This window comes from Watersipora subatra, chromosome 8 (genome assembly GCF_963576615.1).
Source record: "Watersipora subatra chromosome 8, tzWatSuba1.1, whole genome shotgun sequence".
Taxonomy (NCBI): domain Eukaryota; kingdom Metazoa; phylum Bryozoa; class Gymnolaemata; order Cheilostomatida; family Watersiporidae; genus Watersipora; species Watersipora subatra.
Window position 1 is genome coordinate 73,627 of NC_088715.1, and position 21,936 is coordinate 95,562.

Sequence of the window (21,936 nt, forward strand, 5' to 3'; positions counted from 1 at the left end):
AGTCTTTAAATATTTTCATTAAATATTTACTGTTTGTGATTGACTATTACTAAAATGTAATATAAAACATTGTACTCAGTACCTACATGTTAATCAACAATGGATATTTATCTTGAGTTCTATTCAATTGTAGCAACACGGATTGTATAAAGGTTTGTTGTATAAAAAATTGCTATTCGTCACATTACTGACAGCGGTCACAATATGAATATTTATAGTGACCGAGGCCATTCTGTTACTAGTAAAAGTAACATAATGTTTTTTATTTTATTATATGAAATTCAGCAGATAAACTTCACTTTAAATACTAAACAGAAAGTGAAGCTAGCCAATTACAAGGCTATATAACCAGCCAATCATGAAGCTGCAGTAACAACTAGCTCCTGTTCCTTTATTCAATATCTGATAAATTCATCATGAATCACTGTTTGACTAACTCTTTATCAGCTCAGCCAATCAGGAGACAGATAACATTATTATAACCAGCCACAAGCTATAAAGAAGCCTGTAGTAGTCAGAGCGGGTGACAAACAGAATAGCAACTGGTAAGTATAACTTATATATTATATTAGCATCTGTTGATATTGTACTTACTGGGAATAATAGAGTAGATGAGGAGAGTCACTGAATCAGTGTGATTATAATATAACTCTGACCTCCTGAGACCATCACTCTCTACCCTGAGGAGACTCATAGAGTCTGTCATGTAGTGAGGTTAAGTTAAGGTCAGGAGGCTCTGGTCTCATTCCTCAGTCATAATCAGACTAGCAATCACTTCCTGCTGCAGATATTTCATGTTTCTCAGCTCTGACAGAGTCTGACATCCCTGGGCCTACCTTTAATACTCTGTAAACAGTGTCGTATATTTTCACAGAATCCCGCGACCAACAGAAGCGTATACGGGAGGGAGCTCGATTCCAAACAAACAGGCCACGCCTACTATTTTTATATAAGTTATAATGGAGAGGCCGCAACATTAATCGACAAAAACTACTCCCATTATCAGTCGCTTTTAAATTGATTGTTGTATTATGAACCAATTGAAAGAAAACAAAATTTCCTACAAAAAGGTGCTAATAACGTTTTTGTAAAAACGTAAATGCACAAAAGAGCGGTATTGAGAGCGAGGTATGAATATTCCATTAGAGATCAGTATGTCGATCGGGTTTGTTTGGAATCAAGCGTTTTTTGTTTCTGGCTTTTGGTCACAGGACTCTGTGAAACTATACGGCTCTGATGTTTCTCAGCTTTGCCAGAGTTTGACATTCCTGGGCCTACCTTTGATGGTGCGTTTACACTGGCCGATTTTGTCACCGATTCTGTCGTGCACAGACAAATTTGATGAGTCGTTGTCGGTAGGTGTGAACAGAAAAATCGGTGTCGGCACCGACCTGAAAGTCGGTGTCGGAGAAACCCAGCAGTGCCCGGTTGCACCGACAAATCGGACGCTCATCAGCCAATCAGAAGCTAGGAGCCTCTGATTAAATGAGCCTAGGCTTTAATGACAGTGCTAAGTTTCTGAAACGAAAGGGCTAGGTTTAATGAGAGGCTAGGAGACTGTCATTAAACTTTCCCTCATTCTTTTTTTAATAGTGAACCAGCATGGCTAGCAACGATGTAAACGCGAGAGTACCAAAAAATCAAGTTTTTTCTTTAATTTAAATTAATTAAAAGTGAATAGCCAGTTGTACGACTAGTACTAGTTCTACTACTAGTACTACTGTAAAGGAATTTGCCGGCCCTTACTTGGCACGATTTAGATTATGTCATACAAAAATAAATTGCGTGTGATTTCATTCAATGTTTTATTAGCGAAGGAAATTCACTAGCCGAGGAGCGTACGGCCATTTGCTCTGTCTACTAAGTGAGCGTTGCTCCCTTATATACAATAAAATTGCCCGTTCCGGCTAACGGAACCGAGCGAGAACACCGGCTAGCAATGTTTAAATGGCCAATAATTAGGCCCGCTAGTGCGTTGATATAACAACATAAACGACGACAATTGATAGCATAACGAGTAACAAGGCCAACAATAAAAAGGGAATAAAAAGAGAATAAAAAGGTCAACTCATATAATAAAATATTTACAGACATATAAAATATATAAAAACAAATAATTACAAGAAGTGTAAAGTGTTGGCCCGGCGTCCATCACACTACTACTACCACAAATATACATTCACCATTCAATCTTCTTCATTATTCATTTATTTATTGTAATTACTCGGACGAAAGAACTGTACATACAGTTCTTTGCTCGGATTTTCATTGCCTCATCATTCATTCATTGCTTGGCATTCAGTAGTTGCTTCTAGCGGTAGTAGTAGGAGCAGTAGTAGTAGTGTAGTACTAGTATTTAATTTTCCACATCAAGCGCGTTGATTTTTATGTGTACTCGTCTTCGCGTGGTCGGGTGAAGGTCAGAACGGCGAAATGATGTGATTGGCTGTTGGTACCGACAAAAATCGTTTGATCGTTGCAATGTAAAGTGGGAGTCGGTGTCGGCACCCATACGTGAAATGTCGGAGGTACCTGTCTGAGTCGGGGTATTGGCACCTAATCGGAGTCGGTATCGGCCAGTGTAAACGCACCATAATACTCTGTAAATATCCAGGGTTTACCTGCAGCCATTCTGTTATGGTTGGCATCTTTCCAACTATGTAGTTGAGTCACATTTTGTACCCATTTCTCTATCATATTTTACTGTATGCAGCAGCTAATAGAGTGCAGTACATATGTTACAGTTAAACATGGAAGGACTGTTGAATAAGTACGTGAGAGAGAGAAAGATGGAGATTAGTGCTTTGAGGGCAGCCTTTGAGTCAGTCCAACCAGCTGAGCTGCTGAGGTTACTGATTACTATCAAGCATGACTCATATACAGCTATTATGGTGTCTGCAGAAGGAGCCCACACAGAAATCTGTCGTCTGCTTCTCTCACCAATCAGAAGAACAGCAGACGAGTTGCTCTGGATGAAGGAGGAGCATGGATATACAGCACTACTCCTTGCTGTAGAGAGGGGAGACAGTGAGTGTGTGGAGTTACTGCTAGACACAGTGAGTGATGAGAGAAAGTACATGTTTGTATCTGAAAAGACTGACAAGGGTACCACAGCTATAGCACTGGCTGCAGGGTGTGGAAGTAGCAAGTGTTTAGAGACTCTCCTCTACAACTTCTCCTCACTACAGAGAGACTCCCTATTAAACATACAGAATAACATCCTCAACACTCCACTACACCATGCAGCATACTGGGGAGAGACAACTGCTCTGAAGGTCATGTTAGGATCCGTGTCTCTAGTGACTGTCTCTTCACTCCTCAACATAAAGAATAGATACAAAAGGACTCCATTGGAGGAAGCTGAGTATTGGGGAAAGAAGGAGTCATCAGAGCTGTTAAGGAGATGGCAGCTGAAGTCAGTATTAGAAGGTAGGATTGTTATACAGTGTGATACCAGCTACTCACTTGAACTGTTCTACTGCTAAACTCTTCAGTCTCAGCAACTTTCTACTGAAAATCTAAACTAAATGCTAGTAATTTATTCATTGTATACATTTACTGTTGAACCCTGGAACATACCCTGGATAATTGCATCTCTATTTTCCTGTAAACTCACTGAGTCTTGCATAGACAGAGTGCTGCTTGTCTCCAGCCTTCAGCTGAACAGTTTATAGTCTGAGTATTTAAATTAATATTATTATTCAAAACTGGTAGGATTGAAGTGATGTTAGCAGCTCTTTAAATATCAACTCCTTGTGGCAGATTCAGTAGCTTGACTCTCGTGTTCCACACTATTTTGTCTGTTAATATTTCTGTATTTTGAAATGTCTGAGATGTGAAGAATTTAACACAATAGTAATGATACTATGATTATTGTATGTAGTGGTAGACTAGTGAGTCATTCCTTCAAGCTGAGGTTAGAGGTTAAACATTACACTCCTTTTTTATGAATAGCTAATCATCTATGCAGCAGTTTTTGATAGAAAGTAGAAAGTTTTGTAACCATATTTTACACTGCTGTAGATTATCCACAGCATTTTAATTGTTCCTAACATAACATGACTCTATCCTTTGTCATATTTAGTAGTAAACTGGATGACAGACTAAAGTAAATATTGTAGCAGCATCTTGCTTTAATATTCAGACTTTAATTCTATAACAATACTAATCTTTGATATAAAGATTAAAATTAGATTAACTATTTCTTATAGTACAAACTCTAAGACAATGTCTGGTTCCATTTTCTAAGGCAGATGCTAACAGGAACAGCTTCTATGGTGCTGAGTTCTGTTAGAATTTCATTATTGGGGCTGCTTAGAGAATTCCTCACCAAACAACATCAAAGTTAATTTTACTCGATACATGTAACCTTAATTCCAATAAGACTGATAGATGTAAAATGAGCTTTTTTATCTTATAAGCTTTTATTCAAGCCACATTTACACACATCAGCTACTGTCTCTTGTTTGGCTTGGTAGGCAACAACTAAACACTTTTACAGCTATTTTTCGGTATACCAAACTCTTGTTGATCAGATGATTGTTTAGCGGCCCGCCTACAGGAAGGCAAGTGCATGTATGCAGTAGGTTTCACTTCTGGAGAAGTGAAACCTGGAGCCGCTCAGCAAACCAAAGGCTACCTATTTGCTCCAGCTTCTGGAGCAAATAGGTAGCCTTTGGTTTGCTGAGCGGCTCCAACCCTGCTAATATAGCAACTCTCATCTCTTAAAACAGGTGGGAAGCTTAGCAGCCTGCCTGCCAGCCTCTCTGCTTGCCAGTGTGTTTGCTTACCAGCCACACCTGCTGGCACCTGCTATTTCTGTGTCTACATTGCTGTGTCCACCGCTTGCTTGACCGTGCTTGCCTGCCAGTCAGCTCGCCTGCCGGTTTAGCTGAGCCAGTTGAGTTGACAATGATTGATCGCTTTTGCCTCCTAGTAGACAATGGTTATATGTTCAGGTCACTAAATAGACAAATTGATTGCCCTGTCTGCAAGCAAGCCTGCTCACTTTCACCGAGTCGACAAATGATCACACGCTATGCTGCCTAATCCACAAAGATCACACGTTTCGCCTCCAAGTCGACCACCATTGCGTGTTTTTGTGGCTAGTGTTTGACTTGATTGCACTAATATGGAGTTTGTCTGCCAACCGGCCCGCCCTTGTCAGCCAGCCTGCATAAATATATGTCGGCCATATAGCCGGGCTGATCAAGACAATTTTTTATGCTTGCAGCTCGAGTCTGAATTTTGCTGAGCATATCTACCAGGCCGGCCTGCTTCTGCTAGTAGGCTACTGCTTCTGTGCCTGCCTTCCTCAACACCCATTTGCCTCTACAACCCTCTGCTTCTACACCCCTCTGTCTCTACACCCTTCATGTGTCTCTATGTACTATTCACAGGTTCTTTTTTTATTATATTGAAGCATTGGATGACGCTAGACTACAGATAAAAACACTGCAAGAAAAAAATGACCAGAAACTTACCGCTCTACAGAGAGAAAGTGACCAGAAACTTTCCACTCTACAGAGAGAAAGCGACCAGAAACTTTCCACTCTACAGAGACAAACTGATCAGCAGGCAGGAGGTAACTTCCTATGTTAATGTCTTACTAGTCCATTGTTAGCATAGTACTGAGGAAGAGAGGTCAGTGGGGATAGACTAGTGAGTCATTCATTCAAGCTGGTGTTTAGCTTGGCTGGCAATAACTACAAAGTTTTATGACTCTTTAAAAAGTTTCATTTTTCTTGAGCGCGAATGGCTTCTGCGCTTGACACACTCAGTACTACTACAATGCATATACTACAAAAAACACCTAACTGCCTGTTTGCCCCACCTACTTGGAAGTCAGCCAGCAGACCTGTCGCAAGTTTGCATGAGTCCATGAAGCTCATGTGCTTTTGATTTCAAGTAAAGGCCAATTGCGCAATTTCACTGCTGATTACACGACTCTATCACACTCCACATAATCTGCCTGCCTACTTGGGTCAGATCTAAAAAGGATAACGATTCGTGAGTTTCTAGCCTGCAGTTCCTAACTCGGTTTGAAAACTGTGTAGCTGTGTTGGCGATTATATGTTATCAGTAGTACCATGGACATAATGGATTTATTTAATAGAACTATAACTGTTTTGTAGCTAGACTAATATTTGCTAAAAAGTCAAGTTCAAATTTGTATTGTAATTAGAAGAAAAAGTAAAACTGTTTTGTGGGCAAGCCAAAACCTGCTGTAGTCATATAAAATAACCGTTTTGCAATGTAGTACATACGTAATAGTTTGTAATAATACTATCAATGTACAAGCTCTATTCAAAAATATACTAAAAAACCATTTACAACAACAGCCTACTACAACTACTCAGTGCAACTAGCATTAGCAGTTTTGTAGTTGCGTAGAAACGGTCTTATTAACGCGCAGTTATATTGTAGGCGCCGAAATTAATTCACGTGTACATTCCGCAACTGATTTAGGAATTGCGGCTAGAAACTCACAAATCGTTATCTTTTTTAGATCTGACCGCCTACTTGTGTGCAAGATCGCCAGCCTCTATGCTATTAATTACTACGCACATAGAGTATATTTATAGAACCGCTCAAGACTGAGCTCGTCCACCCACACCTGCCAGGCCAGCTTGTTTCTGTCTCTGGGAACTTGCCTTTGCCTCTAGGCACTTGCCTCTGTGACCCACTCACTGCCTCTGTGCTTCTACATATGTTCCTGTTTCTACACCCCTCAGTATCTGTGCTACCATTTACATTCCTGCCTTTATGCCCAGTCATTCAGTTCCTTCTGTAATTGACAATGCATATGAAAGCCTCGTTAGCATGTAAATGTGCTAAGGTACATCTACTCACCATTGTATTCAGCATTTTCTGTCATTGTCAAACGTGAGCTATGAGAGTGTTGAATATCTATCAACAAGTTTTTTTTCACTCTGCTTCAGCTTTGGATGACGCTAGACAACGAATTACAACACTGCAACTAGAAAGTGACCAGAAACTTTCTGCTCTACAGAGACATAGTCAGCAGCAGGCAGAAGGTAACTTCCTATGTTACTGTTTCACTAGTCCATTGTTAGTATAGTACTGAGGAGTAGTCATTTGCTTCCGCAATTGACAATGCATATCAAAGCTTTGTTAGCAGGTAAATGTGCTAAGGTACATCTAAGCACCAATGCTTGCAGCACCTGCTGTCATTGTCAAATGTGAGCAGTGAAAGTGTTGAATATCTATCAACAATTTTTTTCACTCTGTCATAGCTTTGGATGACGCTAGACAACGAATAACAACATTGCAAATAGAAAGTGACCAGAAATTATCCGCTCTACAGAGAGAAAGTGACCAGAAATTTTCCGCTCTACAAATAGAAAGCAACCAGTCAGTCTCAGCTCTACAGAGAGATACTCAGCAGCAGGCAGAAGGTAACTTCTTATGTTATTGTTCACTAGCCCGTTGTTAGTATAGTACTGAGGGAGAGAAGTTTGTTACTTTTGTAATTGGCTATGCATGTCATAGTCAGAGTAGGCGGATCTATTTACACGAATATATGCAGTAAAATATAATGCAGCACAAATATATGTGTATTGCAGCATATGTAGCAATATATAGGTAGCATAGCAGCATGTATATATTGCAACATAGCAGCAATATATGTGTATGCAGCACAAATATATAAGTATAATATATGCAGCACAAATATATGCAGTACCAGTGTGGCACATGTAACAGAAGGTTTTTCACCTAGGGTTTAGAAGACTATTTACTCTCCACCTCATATCTTGAATATATAGTATCACCCAATGCTAGTAACCTATAAATTACCTACTAGTATATATTATAGTAGCTGTGGTACTGCTCTGATGGTCTGATTCTATAAGGTTGTGGTTGATCAATCGTGGCTCACTCCTGGTAACTTCATGCAGATAGGTTGATGCTGCTTGAGTTATATAGTATGTGAGAATTTACTGCATAAGTTCATGGTGTTAAATCAAAATGGGGGCAGTTTGACTTTTAGAATGTTTTAGCAGATTGATAGAGGTTTGTCATTGATATATCCCTGCTCATCAGTAAAAGTAACCCTTGTCTATATTTCAATTATGATGACAAATGTTTTTTTTTTCAGATTTGGCTGCTACTCAGCGGAGGATGGAACAATTCGCTGCGCACCTACAAACTCCAGGTGATACAAATTTAACAGGCAATCAATGTCACCACCCGGATAGTTATTAGTGTGGCAGCCGAGACTGACAATCTACCCAGACAGACACTAAAGATGCCGAGTGACCTACGTTTTAGCCCAACTAGCCAATGAGCAATGACAAGAGAAATGACTAGCCAGCCCTCAAACCAGAGGGCGGCTTATAGTAAATAAGGACACGCGCGGGCCCCACTAGACACGCATTGTCAAAGTGATCACATCATCTTGTTCTCTGTATTGTAATACATCCTGTTTGTATTTTATTCTTCTTGATTAAATATACTTATTCTTTCAACCATCTCTCTTCATCCATATGCAATGCACCGTTAGACTTTCTTTAACAACCGCAATATATAACTAAATCTCTTCTTTTAAAATTCATAACTTTGCTATACGAAGCAGCAATGATGTCGAATTGATGAACATGACTAATAGTTCATAATAGGGTAAAATTAGAGGTATTACAACAGCTTTTAGTTAATCCAGTTATATACATGTAAAGTCTGGCTCCTTATCAAACTAAAGTGAAACTTGAAATAAATAAACAGCAATTCATTAAAAATCTTCCAGAATAAAATTGATCGTTTTTCGTAAATTACTTAGTCCTGACTGCTGTCACGCTTTTTTTAGATGGGTCAAAGCTGCTCCTTCCTGCTGCAATGATAAGGTGGAATTATTGACACAAATGGCTCACATTAAATGTATTATTCTCATGATCTCTTGGTAATACACAGCATTCTGGTTGTTGCAATGCTACGATGAGACAATTATTGTCGTTGATTGTATAGGGGTAACCCGGACACCGTTGGCCAAAATTCACTTATTCCACCATAGCTGGTGCGATTAGTGATTACATCTTTCTAAAATTTGGACATGCAACTCAGATATATTTTATGTACTAAAACATATATGTGACCTCTCATGTGAAAATCAACCAAAATGAGGGATTTTCAGATTTTGAGTTAGTAACACAGACAGATGCAGAATTTTGTGGAGAACTTAAAGCATTTCGAATTTTTGAGTTAGCTTAGGTAGTTCATGAGATATTCCGCATTTTCGGAAAGCACGTCAGCAAAAACTGTCAAAATCTCAAACGGAGAAAATCGCAAATAAAGACGCGACACACAGAAATAGGTTGTTTACGTTAGGTTATCCTTGGATACGGCCATTTGTATTTCACTGACTGAGGTGAAACTTGGTCTTTAGGGTAGGTAAGCATCCTGAAACAGTTGATGTACACCATTTTAAGGTAAGCACAACAAAATATTGGTAAACCCTGCTCTAAAATTGAAAAAAAATTGAACATTTTTACGCATCCGTACTTTACACTAACCACACATTAGGAATAAAATGAAAAGCTCCTAGGTATATCAGCACTAACCAATAGGCTTAAAGATTTAACATCGCATCTGAAATCCATACTGAGGTTTATTTTGCCAAAATGTGAGTTTAAAAAAAACAAGGGGTATCAGACCCAAAACCACGATTACATTCCTACTCACATCTGACTCAGAGAAAGGCTAAAATTCATATTATGGTCACGTTTTACGTCTTTTACCATGAAGTCGGGCAAACTAAATCCTCAGTGCCAAGACGGCAAAATTCTCAAATGTTAGTGTGCAAGTATTCTTGGCGGTCATAGTCTAAACCTTCAGGTATTATCACATTCGGCAGTCCATTGATACCTTTGAGTTTTACATCATACATCATGGCAGGGGAGTCTAGATACATCTGAACTTTTACTTTTCCTAAACCAAACAAAAACATGGCTGTGCATCAAAGTGACTCTGGTAGCATGGTTAGCAAACAGTACACACTACAATCTATGAGAATAACCTGTCATTGTACCGGGGTAAGCTTGGCTGAATGAAAACTTGTGAAAGCTCTTAATTCCTTTAATTTAGAATTATATCCTTAAATTCCTTTAAATTAAATTCCTTTAATTTAAAATTTTCTTTAATTTCTAATTAATTTAGAAAAAATCTAAAAAATGAGCTAATGAGGTGATTGGCAACGGATTCTGACTCTGAGACACTGTTACAAGTAATAGACTTGGTGGCTTAGTGATCGTGTGACCAAGGGATTGATTGCTCATGCCATAGGGTTAATGTCAGCAGGCAAAAAAATAAACACACAAGCATTGACACATTGAATAAGTCATGTGGCAACTGGCAATCAATTATGAGTGAAAACACACCTAACTCAAGCCTGTGAGTACGACTGATCACTGAGTGATGTATTGTAGGATGTAATTTTATGTGACTTGGGGAAGCATACACTGAACCAGCAACTAGTAAGCTACTACACCCATACTATTACTACCAAAAACAAACAGGATAGATCAGAAAAAAATTCAATAAGACTCACCATGATATTTAAAGTTGCATACTGACCTTTTTCTGATCTTCTCCTTATGCTCGAAAGGTTTTGTGGTGTTCCCATCATCCACTCGAGTAGAAATTCGGCCCATGATAATCAAATTTTACTCTGTCTTTGAAATTCCTTTAATGTAAGTCAGCTGACTGAAAATCAGAGTTCTGTCAAATTTTTTGATGCAGTCACACTTGCAACTGAAGCTAATAGGTTCATCAGACACCATAGGATGAGCTGGTAAGCTGGCAGCAGGTGATTCGGAGTCATTAACTGGAGTACTATACGATTGAATAACAGTTAATCCTTCGGTAAGTTCAACATCGTCTTCTTGTCATCAATAAATTCGGGCATCCGAGCTTGCAGGTCATCAGTAACATGAAAATCTAGATCTCTAGACATTGTTTCTCCATATTCAGCATCAATTTCATCGAGCAATGTGCCAAGTTCCTCAGAAAAAAGGTGTTTCGAAGGTTTAATATCTTCACGAGTCGCCATTTTGATGACGTCACGATCGCATAGCAACGACTACGATCGCAAATTTTCGGTATAATGAGCCAATAAAATCACTTTTTGACTTCAGAAATGAATTCCTCACACTCTGATTGGTCTAGGGGGAAATAATAAACAAAATAGCCATGTGCTCCCCAATAAACCTAAGGCAAACTTTGAAGCTTCATTACTAACGATAGTGAATGCTGACTTTTGGTCGATTTTCATGCGAGAGGTCACATATTTTGAAAAACCTAATGCTGATTTTGTCTCTGTAGAAAAACGGATTACAATAGTACCTGGCAAATGGCCAAAGCAGCCCCCCCTTTTAATTTAGACTGGGTGGTACAGAAAGATATTAATTGCATAAACTATGTACATATGCTCTGTTTACCACTCCTGACAGCTGTACTCTCTGCATATACCCAGATGGTAATTGTATAACCAAAGACAATTATCTGCAAATGGTACAAGATAATAAAAATCTCTATCGCCTTGGCTGATGGTTGATTTGCCAGCTAAGAGAAATTAACTGCCTAAGTAATCATTTTCCTCTGTTCATCAATATAAGTGTACAATATTATTGACACTTATAATGATTTCATTTACTAGATTTCTATTGATCTAATCTACAAGTACAGAGTAACAATGCAGCTGTTATAGCTGAATAGGCTGGCTAGGATAAGAGAAATAAAAAACAGACTGACAACAAGTGGTGGCTGGGTCGAGTTTCTATTTATAGTCAAGGGAGACGAGTTTCTATTTATAGTCAAGGGAGACGGAGGCATTGTCTCTGACATACTGATCGATGACAGACGCAGTCCTCAACTTCCTTGCATAAATAAATCAGTTGCTCAGGTCAACACTTAACTAACACTGTTGCTCCATGGGCAGAAGAGGATGGTAGCACTGGATGGAGGGGCTTACAAGGCTAATTATAAACCTATATCATCAGTAGTCGTAAAAATACTATTAATGTAACACAATATATCAATTATATTACTGTGTTACTGGGCATGTGAGTATGAAATATTCATTACGCCTCAAGTGCATAAAACTTGATAAAACCTGACATAAAACAAACTGCATAGAGCGATAACTGCTTGCAAAATGCCTAAATAACAGATTCTAATGACCAGGAAACAAATCTGTACTATTTTCCTGATGTTTGTTTACAGAGCAGGAACAGTTGATTATGAATGACATGATTGCTATTTAAGTAAGTACAGCACTGCGGTGGTCCAATGAAGAACTTGAAGACGCTTGTGGGTGTTTTATTCTCAATGACTGTTAATTTTGCTAATTTACAAATAAAACATCTCAGTCTTTTGTGTATCACTTATGGAGAGCTCCAACAATCTTCACACATCACTGAGGCAGTACTTTGATCAATAGATAAACAACGGTTTTAATTGTAACTCTGTTAATCCTCCGAGAAGTGTTTTGGTTGTATTTCTATCTGACTTGTAATTATGGTCTAGCAAATTGTGTAATCTATAATGTCAATATATGTTTATCATAAAAGCCCACTGCCACCTCAAACACAGCAATTCACGAACTCTATCATACAGCCACATAGAGTCAACAACTACACATAAACATTACCCACAATTAAATTTCATTTGTTAAACAATGACTATCATTAATCTTACATGACCTTTTAAGAAGGCAATTACCTTAAGTATAGCTTATAGCTGATTGGTCAACTATGTTAAAGTAGCTGTCCAATTAATCAATTTTCTATGTTGGTTAATTTAAGCGTATTTCACTATGATTTATGTTGATCTAGTTTACAAGTATACAGTTTACAAGTAGCATATCTAGTTTAGCTTTAATAGCTGGATGGGCTGGCTAGAATAACAGAAAACATAGACCCCTGACAACAAGTGGTTGCTGAGCGGAGTTGCTACATGTACTTATTACGGATTACTTTCAAACACAGCAATTCACAAACTCTATCATACAGCCACATAGGGTCAACAAGTACCCATAAAATTACCCACAATTATCTTTCATTTGTTAAATACTGAGTATCATTAATCTTGCTTGGCCTTTTAAGAAGTCAATTACTATTATTGTATTTGCTGTTTTAAACCAAAACTTTACCACCAGTATTTTATTCTATGAAATATTTTTAATCCCATTAGCTTATGGCTGATTGGTCAACTAGGAAAAAGTAGCTGTCCAATTAATCATTTTTCTATGTTCGATAGTTTAAGCATATGTCACTATGATTTATCTTGATCTAGTTTACGAGTACAGTGCACCCTCGAGATACGATGTTAATTCGTTCCAGGGTTGGCATCGTATGGTGAAAAAAGCGTATATTGTGGTATAGAGACCATTGTAATTATACAACGCAAACAGCCCCTGGTAAAAATTGTCAATTTTTTTATAAAAATGTGTACATATTGACAATTAGCAACATTATGGTATGTTAACTTTAGTAATTATAGTTACCTACAGTAACTGTATTGTATTTAGTGTATTTTAAAGATGTAGTTGCGTCAAATTTAAGTTGATCTTAAAAGAAAGCATTTTTTTTTCTCTATCAGTTGATATGTTGGTTGTTGTGTTACGCTATCGCATTGCCAAGATATTTGAAGATTAAAACCGAAAAAATCTGATCGCCGTAAAAACGCTCAGGCCACCAAAACGTGCCCAGACTTGCCCAAAATGATGTCACGCGTTTGGCAACCTGTCTCTATCTCTCGTATTCACATCGGGTATTTGCGATAAAAGTCTAGTCTTACGCGGCTCTATTGGCATATATCTTATTTTGTATTTGCTCATGTTGGCTAGAATAAAATTTTAAATCCTGCTACAGATGCATTATTATGAATGTTTCAAAGGCCTCAAATAATGAAAATTGAAAATTTGTTCTACTCACTTTCTCCAAATGTTGTGTAAACAATTGGGTACCGACTACCAATTCTACCGGTCTACGGTAATTCTGTCAAGTCACTTATTTAGAACGCGGTCTTTGTATCAGCAGTTCTGCAGCTCCCCATACAAACGATATACAGCCTCCCTGTTGGAATGTAATGTGACTTTTCATCTGTCTCTATACTTAGCCTTTTGTCAGTGTTATACGGTAATCCTAACTATGCAGTTTTTGCTCTGAACTCATGTTTATCTCATTATCATTGTTTCATATGCTTACTCAGTATTTACTCAATCCGCTGTTGCTTTTATGTTGCTGCTTTACCTTCTCCAGTCAGTTGTCAGAAATATACCAATCTATATACAACCACTCTCTGCTCAAATCAACAGGTTATGGGCCCAGTGCCTCCGGACTGTGGAATAACATAATCTACATAGACGATTACATAGTAACCATTACCGTATTATTACATCATGGCTTCTGGAGATGAGAAATACACCGTTGACAAGCTGGATGGCTCAAACTGGACTACATGGAAATTTCAGCTCAAGCATTTACTGTTAGCAAAGGGTCTATGGGGTTACGTAGACGGTAGCACTACCCTAGCAAGTGATGCAGATGAAGGAGCTAAGAAGAAATTTCAGGAAGGGTCGCAGCGAGCATTTGCATCCATCGTAATGGCAATCAGTACCCCGCAGTTGTACCTTATCACATCTTACGAGAAGCCAAGTGAGGCCTGGAAGGCACTGTGTAAACATTATGAAAGAGATACATTAGCTAATAAGCTTTACCTTAAGAAACAGTATTTCCGCACACAAATGGCTGAAGGAACATCAATTACACAACATGTCAAGAATATGAAGGAAATGACAGATAAACTTGCTGCGATAGGAGCAGCTGTGGCTGCAGAGGATCAGGTGGTTACTCTTTTAGGGAGTTTGCCTGAAAGCTATGCAACATTGGTTACGGCTCTGGAAGCCCGTGCTGATGATAACCTGGACATTAACTTTGTTCATCAGGCTCTGCTGAATGAAGAACTAAAGCGACACGAAATGAAACCTCAGCAAAAAGTCAAGAGTGAAAATGATGCAGCGCTAGTGGGAGCACAAAAACCTGTGCAAGTTAACAAAAATCGTAGACCTCGTGCCTGTTACATTTGCAACTCACCTCAACATCTGAAATACCAGTGTCCTTATCGAAAAACTGAGCACATGAATAACCACCAGGCTCAAATTGTGGGAGCGCAGCAGCCTGAACAACATGACAATGACAACAGTACTAATAATACTGAATGGCTGTTTGTTGGCAATGGTGGAGCTCAAGCTAATAATAAGCAGTGGCTGATAGATTCAGGGGCTTCATCTCATATGACAAACCAGAGAGAATTGCTTATCAATTTTAAGGAGTTTGAATGCCCAGAACAAGTCAGGCTAGGAGATGGGAGAGCTGTGGAAGCAACAGGTTGCGGTGATGTACATCTAGACATGGCCTTCAAAGTGAGTGCAACAAAACCTGCTACGCTTACTCGAGTGCTCTATGTCCCTCAACTATCATGTAACTTATTCTCGGTACGAGCTGCAGTGAACATGGGTAGTACCGTGAAATTTAGTGGAACAAAATGCTGGATTCGCAATAAAAATGGACAATTACGTGGCATGGGTATTTTGGTAGACAAACTCTATGAGCTAAAATGTACGCCGATGAATAAATGTAGCGAACATGCTTGTGCTGCAGAATTATCTAACATGAACATTTGGCACCAGCGGTTAGGACATCTGAATGAGCAACAACTACGCACACTCATAACTCGACAATCAGTAAATGGTATCAATATCTCCAAAGATGCTGAGAAAACTCTATCCTTCTGTGAAAGTTGCGTGGAGGGAAAATTAGCTCGCAAACCATTCACAGAGTCTCACACACAAAGTAACCGTAAGTTGCAACTTGTTCATAGTGACATTTGCGGACCGATGCAAACTAAATCACTTGGTGGAAGCATTTACTTTCTGACCTTTATTGATGACTACTCACGTTGTTGCACTGTCTATTTTCTAAAACATAAGTCTGAAGCTCTTGAAAGATTTAAAGAGTTTGAAAATGCAACTGTAAACATGACTGGCGAGAAAATTGTAACACTGAGGACAGATAATGCTGGTGAATATCTGTCAACTGAGTTTAAGGAATACCTAAAACAGAAAGGTATCAAACATGAACTCAGCGTTCCCTATGCGCCACAACAGAATGGCATCGCTGAACGGATGAATAGAACACTTGTAGAATCAGCACGTACTATGCTAAAGCATGCTAATTTGTCTAATTGTTATTGGGCTGAGGCAGTTTCAACAGCTGCCTACATACGTAATCGTGTAACAACAACTGCTCTAAATACAAACGTTACACCCTACGAACTGTGGTATGGTAAAAAACCTGATGTCAGTAACTTTAAAGTTTTTGGTTGTGTAGCCTATGCACATGTAGCTGATAGCCTCAGGCAAAAACTTGACAGTAAAGCAATTAAGGTTAGATTTCTTGGTTATAGTAGACAGTCGAAAGGCTATAGATTGTTTGATGTCAAATCCAGAAATTTTTTGGTTAGGCGTGATGTTGTTTTCAATGAAACAGACTTTGTACTTGATTGCAGACAGCCTCAGAGCAACAATATAGACTTTGATGTAAACTTGCCAACACCCAGCACACACTGTAGCACTGATGAAAAACCTGGACAGCACCCATGCCGTAGATCAGAGCGAGAGCGAAGACCACCAATTAGATTTGGGACTGATGAATTTATTAACACTACTCATGTTGCTTGTCTGGCTAGCGAAGTTGCAGAGCCAAGCAGCTTTACAGAAGCAATGAACAGTGATCATAAATTGGAATGGAAAGCTGCAGCAGATGCAGAGTTCAAATCCCTGATGGAAAATGAAACATGGGATCTAGTGGAGTTGCCTAAAGACCAGAAACCAATCGGTTGCAAGTGGGTCTTTAAAGTTAAACAAGGGAGAGATGGAAAGATTGAGCGATTCAAAGGGAGACTTGTAGCAAAAGGCTATTCACAAAAACATGGAATCGATTACGAAGAGACATTTGCTCCGGTGGTGCGATTTTCTTCTATCCGTACAATATTGGCTCATGCTGTAAAGAGAAATCTGCTAATTCACCAAATGGACGTGGAAACTGCATTCCTAAATGGAGAGCTGGAAGAAACGGTCTATATGTGCCAACCGGAAGGATACGAACGACCTGGAAAAGAAACATTGGTTTGCAAATTGAAAAAAGCATTGTATGGCCTCAAGCAATCTCCTCGGTGCTGGAACCACGCATTCAGAGCATTCGTTGAATCTATTGGATTCAAGCAATCCGACGCTGACCCTTGCATATATATACACCCGACTACACAAACACTGGTAGCTGTGTATGTAGACGATTTAATTTTGCTAACGAGGACAGAAGAGGAAATGATTCAACTGAAAGACAATTTCAAAACACGCTTCAAAATGAAAGATATGGGAGCAATACATTTTTGTCTAGGCATATCAATAGAGAGAAAGGGAGGAAAGCTGAAGATGCATCAAAGGGAGTACATCAAGCACATCATAAATAAATATGGGCTAGCTGATGCTCATACTGTTACAACACCTACAGATATCAGTGTAGCTCTGTGCAAAGATGATGGAGTCAGCAAACCAACGGATCGCAAGCTATACCAATCAATGACAGGCAGTTTACTCTATGTGGCTCTTGGAACAAGACCAGATATAGCACAGGCGGTGGGAGCGGTCACAAAGTTCAATGCTGACCCAAACAATGCTCACCTAACCGCGGTAAAGAGGATATTTCGGTATCTGAAAGGAACTATTGATAACACATTACAATATTGCACATCAAGTGATGACCAAATAATTGGTTTCTCAGATGCTGATTACGCAGGTGACCATGATGACAGACATTCTACTTCAGGGCAAGTCTTTATGCTAGCTGGTGGCGCCATCAGCTGGTTGAGCAAAAAACAGCCGGTGGTAGCGTTGTCTACATCTGAAGCTGAGTACATGTCTCGGTAAATATAAGGTGGAACTGAGGCACCATCTCCAGTCTGGAGAGTGAGTGTTACGGTCTGGTTTTTGTGCTGCTGACTCGGGCTCGCGTACCACTGGCTTTGCCATTTCGCAATGGGCCCCATCATCATTTCTTACTTATTGTTATTTTTTCACGCATTGGTTAATTATATTTTGTCTCGAGTATTAATTCAATTGTGTAATCTTTAAAGGTGAAATAAAACACACACACACACACACACACGCACACACACACACACACACACACATAGCCCTATGCTCAGCTGCCCAACAAGCTGTTTGGTTGAAACGACTGCTTGCCGAACTAAGACCAGGTGAAGAAAAACAACCTATTCTAATAAATGAAGACAACCAAGGAACTATTGCTATGTCCGCCAACCCAGTCGCCCATTCAAGAACAAAACATATTGAGGTCAAGTACCACTATGTACGAGAAGCTAAAGATAATAAAGAGATTGTCATAAAATATTGCCCCAGTGACATGATGACAGCTGACATAATGACTAAACCATTACCAAGGCCACAATTTGAGAGACTGAGAACCGCCATGGGTGTTTTGCAATAGATTCAGACGTGCTACAGTGTGTGCTGGAATGATGACAAGTCAAATTAGTGGGAGTGTTGGAATGTAATGTGACTTTTCATCTGTCTCTATACTTAGCTTTTTGTCAGTGTTATACGGTAATCCTAACTATGCAGTTTTTGCTCTGAACTCATGTTTATCTCATTATCATTGTTTCATATGCTTACTCAGTATTTACTCAATCCGCTGTTGCTTTTATGTTGCTGCTTTACCTTCTCCAGTCAGTTGTCAGAAATATACCAATATATATACAACCACTCTCTGCTCAAATCAACACTCCCATAAGCCCCGCCCACATTATGTCGCCTATTACCTATTGCCTACGTACTAGTTTCTTACTAGTAGCAGTGATATACAGCTGTATACATTGCTGTATATCATTGCTAGTAGTATTCTTACCGAATACTAAATAAGTGAAATAAGCAAGCCCCTCTTTAAAAAGAATATAGACAGGGATAGAGTTTTAAGGATGAGAAGTCTGATGCAAACTGGATTTGAACTCACATTCTCCAGTTCTGCGGACACCCATATACCATATTCGATTCACTACAATATTCTGCAAATCATGTTTTGCATTATCTTCAACAATATTATTTTATTATATAATTTTTACAAGCAAAAATATTTTCATCTCGGCATAAAGCTTTTATTAAAAATTTTCATCAAGTCGTGGCCACTCACATAGTATTAGCTGATACAATAAGACAAATTCATCTACTGCAACAAACTCAAACAAAACATCATCCAGCACGCATTCAAGTCTCGCTTTCTCTTTTATGGCAGTTTCCACACTGACAAAGCTTCTTCGGCTGGTGGGACGACATAAACATTCTGTAATCAGTAAAACAAGTAAATGTAAACAAAGTAGATGCAATAAATATGTCATTCATAGATATGTCATTCCAAAGCGTATCTATTGACAGCTTCCAAATTGGGAGTTAAATAGATTGCGAGTGTAATTTTAAAAACGAATAAACATTTAATAAAGGCACAAGTACGCCAAGCCAACGATTCGAAGCTTTGGTTCTGGAAATTAAAGATTTGCAATGATCAATCGATTTTACCCACTTCCTACGAGTGAAAATAATTTGTAATCATGACTCTAATTTACCAAAGAAAATTCGAAAAAAATATTATAGCTAGGTAAAACGGCAGATAAGCTATGAAACGATGATTGGAGATAGCAAAGAATTATCATTTCATTAGTTAGTATATGTATTTATGTCTATAAAAAATATTACATTTACTCAAGTAGAGAAGACTCTAAGGTAATTTACCTCCATTCTGTCTTCTTCTGCAACAAAACGCTGCTGACGCCTGTCAGCTTTGGCCATAGGCTGTCTACTCTAATCTTTTACTAAAAGTTGCTCAGATAACTCTGAGTAGCGGTCGCTCGAACTTGAAGCCATTTTAAAACTATGTATAACTTAGTAATTGTTGAAACGCGTTGAATCAGTAACGAGGATGAATTCTTTAATGAGGAGAATCTTCGAGATCACAGACAACGCGTTTTACGAGTGATAATATTTATTACGGCCTATATCAAAATTTCACACGCATGATTGGCTAACGAATCGACCTCATATTTATTGCTCGTGGTTTCGTTTCAGATACCTTGCTTGTGACGTCACGAAATAGGCACCCGCTGGAACGTGAACTTTTTAAAAGAGGGCCTCATTCAAACGCATATATCTCTGGACAAGGTTGGTCTACAAAGACAAAAATGACATCAAATTGTAGCTGATGTTTTAGCCTTTTATGGGTCCTAATTGACTTTTTTGACGCAACTACATCTTTAATGGTTATCATCTGCAATAAAACGCAAAATTATAATGTGTGTACCAAATGTAGTTCGTACGGTAAGGAGTTCTTGCCTTCTTGAAAACTTCTTGAGAACTTTACCAGTAGTATTTATTCTATGAAATATTATAATCACGTTAGCTTATGACTGATTGGTCAACCAAGAGAAAGTAGCGGTCCAATTAATCAATTTTCTATGTTCGTTATTTTAATTAAGCTAATTGTAGGCATATAATAAAAGACAATTACCAGCAAAGAACATTAAATAATAAAAAAATATCGATTGCTTTAGCTTATGGGCGATTGGCCCGCTAGAAGAAATTAGCTGCCTAAACAATTACTTTTCTCTTTTCATCACTTTAAGCAAACAATATTATAAATTCTGTGATTTGGACCTTTGTGATTAGGATCTTTTGTGATGAGAACACTTACCAATGAAAGCCCTTTGTGATTAAAAACATTTGTAAGTAGAACCCCTTGTGATGCGCGACCTTTGTGATGGGGATCCTTAGCAATGAATACCCTTTTGTAATTAGGACACTTTTGTGATTAAAACCCTTTGCAAGTACATATAGAACCCCTTGGTAAGAGGACCCTTTGTGATGAAGACCCTTTTGTGATGAGGACCTTTTGTGATGAGGACCTTTTGTGATGAGGCCCCTGTGTGAAGAGTATCATTTGTAGTGGAGACCCTTTGTGATAAGGACTGTTTAAAATGAGAACTCTTTGTGATGAGGAAAAGGTGGGAGAGTGCAAAGATAAAATTTTGAGCGTTTCATGACAAATAAATTCTCAAGAAAGATTACATTTTCTTGGATGAATAATTTACTAACATCGGGACAAGCATTTCATTATAAGACATAGCAAAAATGTTCATGCTCAAAACACTGGATAGATATCCTATTTATAAACTAGTAAGATAAACAGCCCTGATGGTTGACATAAAACATGCCCTAAAGTTCCTCGTTAGACCACAACAGTGATGTATGGTGATAAAACTCGTGCCACTCGGAATCAACTGTTCCAGCTATGTAAACCAGCCTTAGCAAAATTAGTACACATTTTTTTCTTAGTCACTAGCATCGGTTATTCAGTGTAAGACCCGGAGCTTTCAGACTGACTTGCTAACCACTATTGTGTCGAGAGAAAATTGCACTGATCACTGTAGATTACTGCTGAATTTATTTCTTTATCATATGCTGACAATACAACTGGTAGTAATATAGCTTGACCGTGAAACCTGTCAAAAGGTTACGCAAACGTACTGATATGTGAACAGATAATACTCACTAATAAAGCATGACAAACAAACATAACATAGGATGGCAATACATGTAGGAAATATTAATTGAGAGTGAGTGCATTGACACATTGCATAACATGACTGAACACATGATAATAAAACAACAAAAACTGGAAATGATATAAAACCACAATACAGTAGCATATTACATACAGCAGAACTAACAACAAGAAAAAATTACAATTACATTAAAATTTACCTTGTGATTCCAGAAACAACAGTCATTAGGTTTTG

General features: G+C 38.5%; 1 protein-coding gene across 1 annotated transcript in view; it reads left to right on the forward strand.

Annotated features, from left to right (window-relative positions):
* Window positions 1-2,750: 2,750 nt before the first annotated feature.
* The window catches only part of LOC137401912 (nestin-like), a 1,051,237-nt gene continuing 1,032,051 nt past the window's right edge, over window positions 2,751-21,936 (forward strand). The window contains exons 1-3 of the mRNA XM_068088387.1: window positions 2,751-3,429; window positions 5,423-5,584; window positions 6,942-7,037. Of these exons, the coding sequence (XP_067944488.1) occupies window positions 2,751-3,429; window positions 5,423-5,584; window positions 6,942-7,037 (937 nt within the window). The remainder of the gene's footprint in view (window positions 3,430-5,422; window positions 5,585-6,941; window positions 7,038-21,936) is intronic.